The sequence below is a fragment of the Camelus bactrianus genome, chromosome 4, assembly GCF_048773025.1.
Source record: "Camelus bactrianus isolate YW-2024 breed Bactrian camel chromosome 4, ASM4877302v1, whole genome shotgun sequence".
Lineage (NCBI taxonomy): Eukaryota > Metazoa > Chordata > Mammalia > Artiodactyla > Camelidae > Camelus > Camelus bactrianus.
The window spans coordinates 74,426,944-74,441,094 of record NC_133542.1 but is presented as its reverse complement, the minus strand read 5'-3'; the positions used below and the strand labels follow the sequence as shown (position 1 = coordinate 74,441,094).

The window sequence follows — 14,151 nt, the reverse complement described above, 5'->3', positions numbered from 1 at the left end:
CCCCTCTCCCCACCATCAAAAACAAAAAACAAATAAAAATTTTAAAAATGTGCAAAATCAATTAAGAGAACTCAAAACATAAAAGATAAATCTTAAAAAATAAAAATTAAAAAAAACAAAAGTCCCTGCCGATCCCCAGTACCTCCATTCAAAAATAAATAAATAAATAAATAAACCCAATTCCCCCACAAAGAAAATTAAAAATAAACAAAATAAAACAAAGTCCCTGCTATTGCAAAGAGGTAGAAGCTTCCCTCTTTCCCCGTGACCAGCGTCCTGTTTCTTGGTCACCAGGCCACGTGTCTCAGCAGGACTCCGTGCAGGGAGGGGGCAGGACGGGGGTACCCGGATTTCCCAAAACTATAGGCTGACCCCTCGCCCCGCTGCTGGGGGATGCGCTGACCCACGTCAAGTGCAATGGCCTTCACATGCCTGCCCAGGGCCTCTCCCACAGTGACCGCCACCCTCCTGTCATCTCGCTGCTCACAATCCGTGTTATAACACCCCATCCCCCGTTTGACTGTAAACTCCACAAACCAGAGGCAGCGTCTGTCTTGCCTGCCATTGCCCTGTCAACAGACCTGGCAGGTGCTTCATAACTATTGTTTGGAAGGAAGAAGGAAGGGAATGAAAGAAGGGCATTTGGCACTTAGTATATTATTACCTTCTGCCTCCCTCTCCCCTGGGCGGGGACACACCTCTGGTCTCCCTGAGGCTCCCGGGGTCAGCCGAGGGCGTGCACGCAGCTGGTGCTTCGTAAATGTATGATGGTGGTGGGAATGGGCACCAACTTGCTCGACGGTAGGACAGAGGGCCCGTTTCTCCCCTGCCCTTGGGGCTGGGTCCTGGGTCACCGGCTTCCTCTCCTCTTGTAGGTACCACCTCATGTACAAGCCACCTCCAACCATGGAGATCCAGGCCCGCCTCCTGCAGAACCCAAAGGATGCTGAAGAGCGGATCAAGCTCAGGATGGACCTGTTCTACAGGAGCGCTGCGGACCTGGAGCAGTTCTACCGGCAGGCCATCACCCTCAACGGGGACCAGGACCCCTACACGGTCTTCGAATACATAGAGAGTGGGATCATTAATCCCTTACCCAAGAAAGTCCCCTGATGGGTCCAGAGCCAGGAGCACCCCCCAGGGAAACAAAGTTAACCCTCACCCCCACCTTCTGGAACCTCAGCCAAGCCAATAAAGAGTGTATAGGCTCATGTATTCTGAGAGATGAAGTAGCTGGAAGGTGGCCTTGTTTGGGGGCCTGGGGACACAGGACAGGCGAAGCCCAGGGAGGCAGTGAAGTGGAGCCCGGAGGGGCCGGGTCAGACCTCCGATGAGTCACCGAACCCTCAGAACCTCTGTCTTCACAACCAAAGTGTGGTAATGATGGTACCTGCCTCACCAGGTTGCTTTGGGGTTAAATGAAATGATGCAGGCAAAGCTCTCGGCACAGAGCCTGCCGCATGTTACGCTCTCAGGAAGCAGTTTTCCCAAAGCCACAATCTCTAGAGCAGCCTGTCTGGCAGAACTCTCTGGAATGATGGGCATGCTCTCTGACTGTCCAACATGGCAGGCACTAGCTGGAGGTGGCTGCTGAGCATGGGCGACGTGGCTACTGCAAATGAGAAGAAAAAGGCATGTACTGTATTTTCACTGTTTTAAATGTCAATAGCCACACGTGGCTAGTGCAGCCATGCGAGACAGCATAGTTCTAGACACGCTTAGCTGTTTCTTAAGACTTGCTGGAATCCCTTAGAAGGCCTGCCTTCAGCTCCCACTGAAACAGCCCCTCTGGGTCCTGCCGAGCCCACAGTGCCCAAGAGTGGACACTGGAGGGTGTCCACCGTCGATACCACCACTTCGACGGTGATATCGAAGGCTGCCAGCTCTGATCCTCTCCCAAGAGCCCCTCTCCCCATTTTTTTTCTTACCTTGTTAGGAAGGTACTTGGGTGATTCCCTCCATGGACAGAGAGGACATTGGATCCGCAGACGGTAAGTGACTGGCCTGAGGTCACCCAGATGCATGGCTAGGCCTGAACCCAGTCTCTGGTGTTCTCTGCCTGTGGGGGCCTCAGTGGGCCAGACCGGCCTGGGCCTGAGACTCAAGTTCTAGCCTCTGGGCTCTGGGCAGCTCTGGGACTTCGGGCCTAATGACTAAAGCCCCTTCCCAGCCTCGGGCACCCAGAGTCGCTCCAGCAAAGATCTGACCCTGGCACCAGCCATAGTAGCCAGTGACCGTGCCAGCCGGCAGCTGGGGTGCACGGAGCCAGGCCTCTGGGCCTGCCCTCCTGTCTCTACCCCGGTCGTTGCAAACTGAGCCCTGAGCCTGTCCAGCCAGACTTTCCAGAGGCTGGGTCCTCTCCAGAGGCAGCATCCTGGCCTCTGCACCTTCCCCTGCCTAGCGGCTCAGCCTCTGACTCTCTCTCCTCGTGCTGCACGGGCACTGGGTACCACTGCCCAGAATTCCATCAGGGCCTCCCCTGCCTAGGCCCCACTTCTTTCCAAAGCCCCGGAAAAGGGTGTCTACCGGGAAAGTCCCCTGACAACAGGCTCCTGCCCATGAAGCCTCCCCAGACGCTCGGAGGCCCCGGAGAGGCCCCAGGTGCTGCCCATGCGGCCAGGTCGTACATGCTGCATGCTGTGATGGAGCTGCACACTGGTACCCAGCATCCCCAGATTGGAGGAGACAGAAAACCAGGAAAGTGGCCAGCACCAGCCTGGCCTGGGATCACTTCCTTTTCTGTCTGCCCCCTTCCCCCTCACTTGTCATTGTGGGTACCAGAGGATAGAGTCTCACTTTTCTCTCAATGAAACGCCATTTGGATATAGATCCTTAGCCAAGGACATCATAAAACACTCATTTATTTAGTTAACAGAGTGATGCTTGTTTTGTGGATGACTTCCTCTCTGGGGCTGCCCAAACAGTTAGCCCTCCTCTTCCGCTAGCTGCCCCGCCCTGCCCCGCCCCACAGAGCAGCTGAACCCACTCTGTGAGGCAGGTGCTGTCTCCATGCAAAGCCTGGGCCGTGGAACTGAGCAGCCTGTGTCCCCATGCTGCTGTGTGACCTTGGGCAAGTTACTTCACCTCTCTGGATCCTTGTAAAATGAGAACGAGTAGTCACTGCTTCCTAGGCAGTGCCAAGCATGCATTGTGGGATAAGGGATTATTACATCTACCAAGGCTGAAAGTACGGCACGTCGCACACGCTCCATAAATGGAGTCCTAATCAGTCTCATTGTCACAGCTCCCCTTGAGGTCAGTGCTGTTTTTATCCCTAGATGAGGAAATTGGGGCTCAGAGGAGTTAAATAACTTGTGGAAGGCTGCACGTGGTAAGTGGCGGCAGGGGTTCAGGACCCAAGTCACGCCCGCTGGTCCCAGAACTCGACGTGATGTTGGGCGCAGGCACCTGCTTTTCCTGCCGTCGCTGTCGGAGCTCCAGGGGCATCCCGGCTTGCAGGGCCCCTGCCTCCCCCCGCCCCCGCCCCCGCCCCCGGGAGCTCCACGCAGCGCTCGTCCTGCCGCTTCCCGAAGCCCCGGGCATCCTGGATTCCCACGCAGGGCCTCGGTGGGGCTGCGGCGCCGCGGTCGACCCGGGGACGGCGCAGGCTTGATTGAGATGCGCTCGGCGCGCGGTCCCGGGCGCGCCCCTCGGGTGTGCGGCGGCCCGGGGCGCGCCGTCGGGGTTGGCCCAACACGCTCCTGCTCGTGTAGCTCGCTGCCCCCCGCCCCCGGAAGCGCCGAGCAAATGGCCCGCATCTCACGCCTGCGACGCGCAGCCCCTCCCGCCGCTCTGCTTAGCAGAAGGGGCTCGGAGCCTCGGGGACGAGTTCGGCTCTTCTGATTGGAGCCCTCAGCTCCAGCCTTGTCGCCGAAGTGGGAGGCCCGGCTGGAGTGTATTGGCATCCGGTTCCCGCCGCAGGGACGCTGTCTGGGGGCTTCCTGGCCCCGGAGAGGCACAGTCCCGTGGCTGGAGGGCAAATGCCCTGTTAATTTCCAGATCAGCAGCGGCGCTTGAAGTTAACCGCTGAGATCTGACTAACGGAACAGTCGCTTCCGACTTTGTCGTCACGAAATTAGCTCCCTCGATCACTTCCAGCCTCTTTCAGCACGTTGTCACCACGAACTCGCCCCTCCGCCTTCTCCCATCCCTTCACCGCGGCTCACGCCTGTGTTGGTACGGTCCCTGCCCACTCCGCTGGCAGCAGGAACTCCAGGCGGCCCAGAGGCTCCTTTGGGGCGTCTGCCCGCCCCCACCCGCAGCCTCCGCAGGTGCTCCGGCTGTGGGACCCGCGTCTGGCTGCCGCTGATGAGACCAGCGTTACACCTGTGCTTACTCTGAGCTGGCCAATCGGCTTCTCTCTCCCAGGAATTCGGAAAGAGAACTAAGGGCAGCTGGTCCCTCTTCGCTCTCGCGGCCCGCAGGAGGGCGAGGACGGGGGGTCAGGCTGGCCCGTGCGCAGCGCAGCTAATCGGCAGGAACCGAGAGTGAAGCAGACTCGTGCCCACCCCATTCATTCAACAGGTATTTACTGAGTGCCTACTATGTGCCCAGCGCTGGGGATATAGCTGAGAAAAAAGACAAAAATCTCTGCCCGTGTGAGGCTTACATTTTACGAAGATGATAGAAATGAGAGAGAGAGACTCCCTCATTTCTGATGGTTCCTGAGACCCACCTCTGCCCTTGGGTCCCATGAAACGGCCCTATATCCTCCCAGCCAGCTCCCCTTCCTTGCCTAGGGGGTCAGACAAGGTTCCTGGGCCCAGTGTGTGGTTAGGACTAGTCTGGGGTGTGCCCAGGGCCATGGGACCAGGAGGAAGGGAATTTAAATGAGGCCAGGACTCAGAGGAGGGCCCCTCAGGGAGGTGGAGGTGGTCGGGGAGCTGACTTCTGAGGCACAGGAGAGTTCAGAGGCATGAGAAGGTGATGTATTCATTGATTGTGGAACATACTTCCCTCTTAAAAAAGAAATATATGTATTTTTATTACTAAAACGTTACTTACAAAAAACTCAAACAATGTATCAGAAGCCCATCACATAGGAAGTGAAATTCCTGTGCTCGCCACAAGAAAACCCTTAACTGTCATTCATTAGAGATAACCAGGGTTAGAAGTTTGGAGTGAGTGGATGGATGGATGGATGGATGGACAGAAGGATGAACAGACAGGTGGCTAGATGGATGGGTATGAATACACCAATGGGACTGTATTGTATATAACCTTTTAAAAAAAAATTGTGGTCAGGTCACATGAGATCTATCCTCTTAATAATACAGGATTAACTCTAAGCTCATTGCTCAGCACCTGAACTCTAGAATTCATCCACCTCACACAACTAAAACTCTATCCCTGGTGAACAGCAACCATCCACTTCCCCCTCCCCCAGCACCTGGCAACCACCATTCTACTCTCTGCTTCTATGAATTTGACTATTTCAGATCCCATGTATAAGTGATATCATGCAGCATTTGTCCCCTGTGACTGGTTTATTTCATTTAGCATAATGTCCTCAAAAGTTCATAGGTGGTCACAAAAGGCATCTTTCTTTAGCAAAACGATTTCCTGATTTTTTTTCCACCAGCAATCCAAGGACATCAAATAAGCGACTGCCCTCCCCCAACCTGGTCATGCCTTCCCAGGGCAAGAGGGCTGAGTTCAGGTTTCACAGCCATCACTTCTGCTTAAGTGCACACTGGCTTTTAGTGTTGCCCACATGGGGAAATCCAATTTTTTCCCTCAAGCTATTTCCTTTGCAAATTTTTTCCACCTGGTCCTGGACCCAGAGGCCAGAATGATGACACTGACATCAAATTTACACTTAACTCGCTAGTGGAGCGCCAACACAGCTATTCCCAGAAACAGCAGGCGCCTCCAGCCACCTCAGGTGCAGAAGAACAAACCTGACCCGTTCACAGGCCAGGTGGGAGGTGCCCTGCATCGAACCTGATGCCTTGGATTCATGGGGGTGGGGTTTGTCCTGGAGACATGAATCTCATCCTTGATGACGACTTACGGGCTCTACAAAGCCTCGAGAGATTGGAGTGTAATGGGGGGAGATGCCTGGAAATGAATTATCTAGCCGTATCGACTGTACTGAGATGTAATTCCCGTATTGTGGAATTCAGCCATTTAAAGTGTGACTTAATGGCTTTTAATATATTCACACAGTCGTGCAACCATTCTTACTAATTTTAGAACGTTTTATTACCCCCCCCTAAGAAACCCTGTACCTATTAGCGGCCCCTCCCCATCCCCGACGTCTGGCTGTTAGCAGCCTCTCAGCTCCTGTCTGTCTCTGTGGATTTGCCTGCCCTGGTCATCTCATATCACTGGAACCACACGCTGTGTGGCCTCCTGTGTCTCTTCTTCCACTTAGTGTAATGTTGTCAGGTCTGTCCACGTTGCAGGAGGCATCAGTACTTCATTCCTTTTTATTGAGGAATAATATTCCATTGTACGGATGTCTTACAGGTTTGTTTATCCGTTCACCAGCTGCTGGGCGGTTTTGAGTTGTTTTTACTCTTTGACTGTTATGGGAAACACTGCTATGAACACTTGTGAGACAGTTTTTGTGTGGACATATGCTTTAATTTCTTTGGGTATATACGTAGGAGTGGAATTGCTGGGTCACATGGTAACTCTGTGTTTAACCTTTTGAAGACCTGCTGGATCATTTTCTAAAGTGTCTACACCATTTACATCTCCATCAGCAGTATATGAAGGCTCCAATTTCTCTATATTTTTTAAAATTTTTAAAAATTATTTTTATTTTCTATTTTTATTTTTAAACGGAAGTATAGTCAGTTTACAGTGTGTCCGTTTCTGGTGTGCAGCATAATGTTTCAGTCATACATATACATACATATATTCCTTTTCACATTCCTTTTCATTATAGATTATAAGATATTGAATATAGTTCCCTGTGCTATACAGTATAAACTTGTTGCTTATCTATTTTATATACAATAGTTAGTATCTGCAAATCTTGAACTCCCAATTTATCCCTCCCCACCACCTTTCCCCCCCTGCTAACCATAAGTTTGTTCTCTATGTCTGTGAGTCCGTTTCTGTTTTGTAAGTTCATTTGTGTCATTTTTTTTTTTTTAGATTCCACATATAAGCGATATCATATGATATTTTTCTTCTCTGTCTGACTTACTTCACTTAGGACTGTGATCTCCAGGTCCATCCCTGTTGCTGCAAATGGCATTATTTGATTCTGTTTATGACTGAGTAGTATTCCATTGTATCCCCAGGAGACAAAGCAGAGTCCCCACAGAGAGAGAAAGAACCATGGGGCAGGGTGGGTGGAGGTTAGCAATGCATTTAATTAATTAAACAGGATTACTGTCCAGAATATGCAAAGAAGTCCTCAATATTATCAGGATACAAGCAACCATGTAGAAAAATGGAAACAGACACGAGCAGACATTTAACAGAAGAAAACAGGAACGATCAATTAGCCACAGTACATGAAAAACGGAAAACCTCGCTAGCAATCAAAGAAATGCAAATTAGGGTCACAGTGAAAGCTGCCAGCACACTCACCGCCAGCATTTAACAGGACTGATGGACGATACAGAGCGTTGGAGAGAACAGAGAGAAACTGGGACTCTCCCGCAGTGCTGGTGGGAGGGGACATTGGTTTAACCATTCAGGAAACCGCAAGGCAGTTATCTACTGATGCTTCACACGCCTGACCCGCAATTCCGAGTATCACCGAGAGAAGGGAGTGCCTGTGTATACAAACATGTTCATGGCAGTTCTGTTCCTAACAGCCCCACATCGGAAACAACACGTGTCCGTCAATCATGGCATAGTCCTATAATTAAACGTGCCGTGACAATGAAAAAGACTCCTGATAAATGCCCCTGTGGGGGTGAGTCTCACAGCCAGACCCAGAGGACTGACTGCTGTCTGATTCCATCTAGACGAAGTTCAAGGACAGATAAGAGAAATCACTGTTAATAGACAATCAGAAATAATTAAGTCACCTCTGAGAGGATCATTGCCTGAGGAGGGGCACAAGGAGCCTTCCGTGGGATGTGAATATTCTCTTATCAGTCTGGGTAGTGGTTACACTGAAATCTTAAGCCATGGGCCTAATTGTATGTGGTATATGTTAACTTGAAAGCTGAATGCATCTGAGATAGGCTTAAACAGCATCACACATCTGTGACTGAAGAGAAAACTTTAAAAAAGGCACTAAGTGGGCATGTTACAGAAGGAAACATGAACTAAATACGGGGGGAAAGCTCAAACTTTCTAGTAACCAGGGGAATGCACCCTGGGAGAGCGTTACACGCGCCTAGCCTGGTGGTGGCTGAACAATCTGGCAGCTCCTTACGCTGAGGGAACGGGCAGCGACGGAACGCACGCAGACTATTGAGGGGGGTGAGAAGTTCTAGCGCTTTGGAAACGGGGCTGGGGGGCCAGGGGTCACCTGGGAGAGGGAGGCAGTGGCGCCTGCGCTCGGGCAGCAGTGAGAGGCTGCAGGCGAGTCATCAGAGGCATCAGCATCACCTGAGGAGCTTGTGCAACGTGGAGAGTTTAAGAGCCGCCCTCCCGCCACCCCGCAGGCTCTTGCCTTCTTGCATGCAGCCAGGCTAGGGCACCGCTTTGAAAACAGTTTCGCGATCAGGTCCCTGTATCTTGCTACCAACCTGAGGATGAAGCTGAAACGCAAAGGGGACCAGGGCCAAGAGAATCAGAGAATCGGGGGTTCGGACCTGGGGGCCTGGATTGAGTCGCCCGCCCCACTTGGGCCTCCCGCTGGATGCTCCGGGAGGCTCTCGGAGGCACCTGTCTTGAAAGATCCCCCCACACTTCCAACACTGGTTCGTGTCCCCACTGGGAGTCCTGGGCAGGGGCCCCAGGGTGGTAGATGGCGTGGTTTGTTGTCAAAGAATCACAGCCAGAGGACAGTTCCCCCAACATGGCCATTGTCTCCCTCTTACCCCCGACATCTTTTGCTTGTTTTAGGGAGAAAATAATGAAGGGAGGGAAGGGCACAGAACCTGAAAATCAGAGTACAGCCAGTTGTAGCACTAGCCGTGGTGCTGGGCTGGCTGCCCTCCCGGCGAGGACGGCGTCCTCCCACAACTGCAGGGAGAGGACCTTGGGGTTCTGTGCTTCTCCCTTCCTTTTGAAAACTAATCATGTTTAAGGAGCATGGTTTATGGGGTGAATCTCTGTGCCTGTTTCCATGGGACTGAAGGAGTTCCCAGATTTTCAGTTTAAAAACTGGGCCAGTCTTGGGCAAATTGGGACCAGTTGGTCACCCTACCAGGCTGATCAAATCTGGGAACCACAGGCCAGCTGCTTTCAGGGTTGGAGACACTTAGGAAAGCTAGAGTCCTCTATAGTCATGGTCATAGCTGCTGAGTGAGAGGAGGAGGGGGACATGGAGGGAGGGAAGCGGGGACCAAGTCCCCCAGATCCAGGAAACCCCTTCCTTCCGCAGTGTCCCTCCAGCGCCCTCTATTGACAAAGCTTAACATAGTGCTCATTGCAAAGGGACAACAGGCACTTAAGGGTGAGTTTGGAGCTGAGCATTAAAAAACCAGTAAGTGGCACCTGTGTATCACTGATTTGTTCCTTTTTATTGCTGAGTAATATTCCTTTGCATGGCTAGTCTACGTTTTGCTTATATATTTTACTTCTTGATGGACATTTGAGTTGTTTCTAGGCCTTGGAGTATTATGAACAAAACTGCCATATGTATTTCTAGAGGTTACTTTTTAGGATTCTCTTTGTATCCAGACACCTTGCTAATCTCACTTAATTCTGATAAGTTTATCGGTGGGTTCTTTTATGCTTTTTTCATGCCCAATCATACTGACTGAGGATATGATTTCTATTTTTTCCAGTCTTTATACCTTTCTCGTCTTATTGCAATGGCCAAGAACTGCAGTGCAGTGTCGAACAGGAGTGCTAACAGCAAGTCTCCTTTTTCTTGTTCCTGATCTCAGTAGAAAAGTTTTCAATATTTTACCATTAAGTATGAAATTTGTTGTAAGATTTTTTTAGATACACTTACTAAATTAGGAAGTTAATTGCACTTATTCCAAGATTGCTAAAGTTGGTCCTTTTAAAAATTGTTGAAATTAATCAATCTTTTTTCAGCTTTTGAAATGATCACACAATTTTTCTGTCTTATCCATTTACTGTGGTGAATCACATTGATTATTTTTTCCAGGTTCATTCCTAGAGTAAACCACTTAAAAAAAATTTTTTTACTATCTATTAAATGCATTTATTCAAATATATAATGAATTCCTTTTGAGGACATTTTGTTTAGGCTTTTTGCACCTGTGTTTGTCAGTAAGCTTGGCCTTGTCTTACTGGGGTTCCTACCAAAGCAGACCCCGAGACAGGAGGGGCCTGGGGTACTGGGAGGTGACCCCAAGCAGCACGCGTGTGGGAATGGGGACGTGAGACAGAAGAGGGAGAAAAGCCAGTAAGTCTAGGTTAGTGGGCGCGATACTGCTGTGGGCAAGTGGGGTGCTGTCCCACTGCGGGTCCTCCGAGCATCTCTGTGGAACACCCCTCAGAGTCATGCCTCCTGGAGAAGGGCATTTTTATCTTATTTCTCATTCCCCATTGCTTTAGAGTTGCCTCAAGGGGAGTTGACTCCCCAACACTACTGCTGTCTGCAACCAAGCAAGTTCCTGGGGTGCCAAAGCCCTCAGGCAGAGAAAAGAGACACCGATGCTCAGGCTGAGACGTGGTCAGGTGCTGGAACCTGTTTACTGCGTGTAACAGTGGGTCAGCGAAGCCAAGGGCATTCAGTGAGTGACAGGCAGCAAGCTTCTGCTACAGTCCACCCCTTAGGCTGCCCCACTGCATCTGCTCTGGGGCTGTTTCAGAAGCACGCCCTTCACCACTGAGCTAAACCCTCCCCCTCAGCTACTTTTCGATTAGTGTCTGCATAGTATAGTTTTCCATCCTTTGAAACTATCTGTATCCTTATGTTTTATCACTCTTAAGCTACATTAAAAGAAAATCAGTCGGACAATCTTTGCTTTAATTGGATGGTTTATTTGCATGTAATTTAATTACTGCCCTATTTCAGTGTAAACCCCTTATCTTACTGTTTGCTTTTCCTTTTCCCAGCCTATTCTATATTCATTTCTTCCTCCTTTCTTGCCTTTTGGGTTATTTAAAAAATGTTCTAGTTTCCTCCCTCAATTACTTTAATTATAGACCCTCTTGCTCTTCTTCAAGAGTTTACTCTAGAGAAAACATTACTTGTCAAAGTCTAATATGGATTCATTCTATCTGTTCCTGTTCAGGTCCAGGACTTAAAAGAACCAAGTGCCTGACTCCTCGCAGACCTGTCTTATTTCAGAAGCTAGGGCGTTCTGGGGGTTCGTGCAGCCACCTGTGCCTGCCTGCCTCCCCTTCTCAGTGCTCTTCCTTCAGCTTAGTTCCACCCGGCACCACCCTTGGAATTTCCTTCGGTGCTGGTCTGTGGTGATGTGTTATTTTCCACTTTTGTCTGGAAGTGTCTAACTTTCACTCTGAAAGGACTGTTTTTCCAAGCTCAGAATTCTAGGCTAGAAGTTACTCTTTCAGCCCCTCCAAAGGCACCTTCCCACTGCCTTCTCACCTTCATCATTTCCATCAAGAAGTTGATTTTAGTAAGTCTTATTACTGATTTTTTAAGGTAATTTGTCTTTTTACTTTGACTGTTTAAAATTTTTGATTTTCAGCAGTATTACTATTTTAATTTTTATTGAAGTATAATTTATTTATAATGTGTTCATTTCTGGTGTACAGCATAGTGATTCATTTATACATAAGGTATACATATAAAGGTATATATACATAAATATATATATATATATATATACACACACACATATATATATATATTCCTTTTTGTATTTTTTCATTATAGACCATTACAAGGTACTGAGTATACCTTTTCTATGTCTGTGAGTCTGTCTCTGTTTTGTAAGTAAGTTTATTTGTGTCCTTTTTTAAAAAATATTCCACATATAAGTGATACCATAAGGTGTTTCTCTTCCTGGCTTACTTCATTTAGCATGACAATCTCCAGGTCTATCCATGTTGCTGCAAATGGCATAATTTTATTTTTTATGGCTGAATAGTATTCCACTGTATATACAGCTTCTTTATCCTGTCATATGTCAATGGACATTTAGGGTGCTTCCATGTCTTGGCTGTGGTATATAGTGCTGCTATGAGCATTGGGATATATGCATGTTTTTGAATTAGAGTTTCCTCCAGATACATGCCCAGGAGTGAGGTTGCTGGATCATATGGTAAGTCTACTTTTAATTTTTTAAGGAATCTCCATGCTGTTTTCCACAGTGGCTGCACCAAACTACATTCCCACCAGCAGTGTAGGAGGGCTCCCTTTTCTCCACACCCTCTCCAGCATTAATCATTTGTGGACTTTTTAATGATGGCCATCTGACTGGTGTGAGGTGATACCTCACTGCAGTTTTGATTTGCATTCTTCTGATAATTAGCGATACTGAGCACTTCTGTGTGTGCCTATTGGACATTCGTACGTCTTCAGTGGAGAAATGTTTTAGGTCTTCTGCCCATTTTTTAGATTGGGATTTTGTTGTTGTTATTGAGCTGTTTGTATGTTCTGGAAATTAAGCCCTGTCAGTCTCATCATTTGCAAACATTTTATCCCATTCCGTCAGTTGTCTTTTTGTTTTGCTTATGGTTTCCTTTGCTGTGCAAAAGCTTGTAAGTTTAATTGGGTCACATTTCTTTATTTTTACTTTTATTTCTATTGCCAGGGTAGACTGTCCTAGGAGAACATGGCTAAGATTTATGTCAGAAAATGTTTTGCCTATGTTTTCTTCTAGGAGGTTTATAGTGTCTTGTCTTGTATTTAAGTCTTTAAGCCATCTTGAGACTGTGTATGGTGTGGGGGTGTTCTGACTTCACTGATTTACATGCAGCTGTCCAGCATTCCTAACACCACTTGCTGAACAGACTGTCTTTTCTCCATTGTATACTCTTGCCTCCTTTGTTGAAGACTGACTTTAAGCCCGTGGGGTTGGGGTTTATTTCTGGGCTCTCTATTGTGTTCCACTGATCCATATGTCTGTTTTTGTGCCAATACCATGCTGTTTTGATTACTGTAGCTGTGTAGTATTGTCTGAAGTCTAAGTTATTTCTCCAGCTTTGTTCTTCTTCAGTATTGCCTTGGCAATTCTGGGTCTTTTGTGATTCCATATACATTTTAGGATTATTTGTTCTGGTTCTGTGAAAAATGTCCTGGGTAATTTGATAGGGATCACAGTAAATCTGTAGATCGCTTTGGGTAGTATGGCCATTTTAACAGTATTAATTCTTCCAATCCAAGAACATGGGTTATCTTTCCATTTCTTTAAGTCATCTTTCACTTCCTTAATATTTCGTAGTTTTCCACATGTATGTCTTTCACCTCCTTGGTCAGATTTATTCCTTTTACTTTTTTGGATGTAATTTTTAAAATTAGGGACTGTTTCTTTGCTTTCTTCTTCTGATATTTCATTGTTAAAGAAGCACAACCGACTTCTGTATGTTAGCTTGCCTCCTTCCTCGCTGAGTTCGTTCATCAGCTCTAGTAGTTTCCACGCGGAGGCTAGGGTTTCCATACATAGCACCGTGTCATCTGTATACAGTGACAATTTTACCTCTTCTCTTCCAACTTTGGTCCCTTTTATTTCCTTATTTTTTCCTACTATTTTATGGTGCACCGTTAATAATTTTGTGTCCTGTTTGTTGTTTGTTTAGCTTTTCTGATTGTTCCTGGCAGGAGGATTTGTCTGAATTACAGGTTTATTGCTGCTGAAGTATGTAAGTTGCACTCAGCACTTCATTTACGTCCTCACCAGATACTACTGACCTGACCCTGTTAAGGATGTGCACTCTAACAGCCGACTGAAGCTGTCACTTCCCCCCACAGCCCTCACACTTTTTCTGGAATAAACCACTGAGGGCACACTTTACTGCTGCTGAGGCCTTTGCTAGTGGCCGTCTCCCTCTCACACACAGTTCTCTCCCTTCTCCTCTGCCAGCGCCTGGGTTGATACCCACCTTTGCTGGTGCTGGTCAGGATGAAAAGGTTTCTAAGTTTTGCTACAAACCATGTGAACTTGATAAAATATGCACATGATA

General features: G+C 48.1%; 1 protein-coding gene across 11 annotated transcripts in view; it reads left to right on the top strand.

The window, feature by feature from the left end:
• The window catches only part of AK8 (adenylate kinase 8), a 121,196-nt gene extending 116,503 nt beyond the window's left edge, over positions 1–4,693 (top strand). For 4 of the 11 annotated variants that reach the window (XM_074362470.1, XM_074362466.1, XM_074362471.1 and 1 more), the window contains one exon: positions 876–4,692. In XM_074362470.1, coding sequence (XP_074218571.1) covers positions 876–1,113 — 238 coding nt within the window. In that variant the 3' untranslated portion in view covers positions 1,114–4,692. Of the gene's footprint in view, positions 1–875 lie in introns of all 11 variants that reach the window. The other 7 variants (XM_074362472.1, XM_074362473.1, XM_074362469.1 and 4 more) reach the window with 5 other exon arrangements.
• Positions 4,694–14,151: the final 9,458 nt, after the last annotated feature.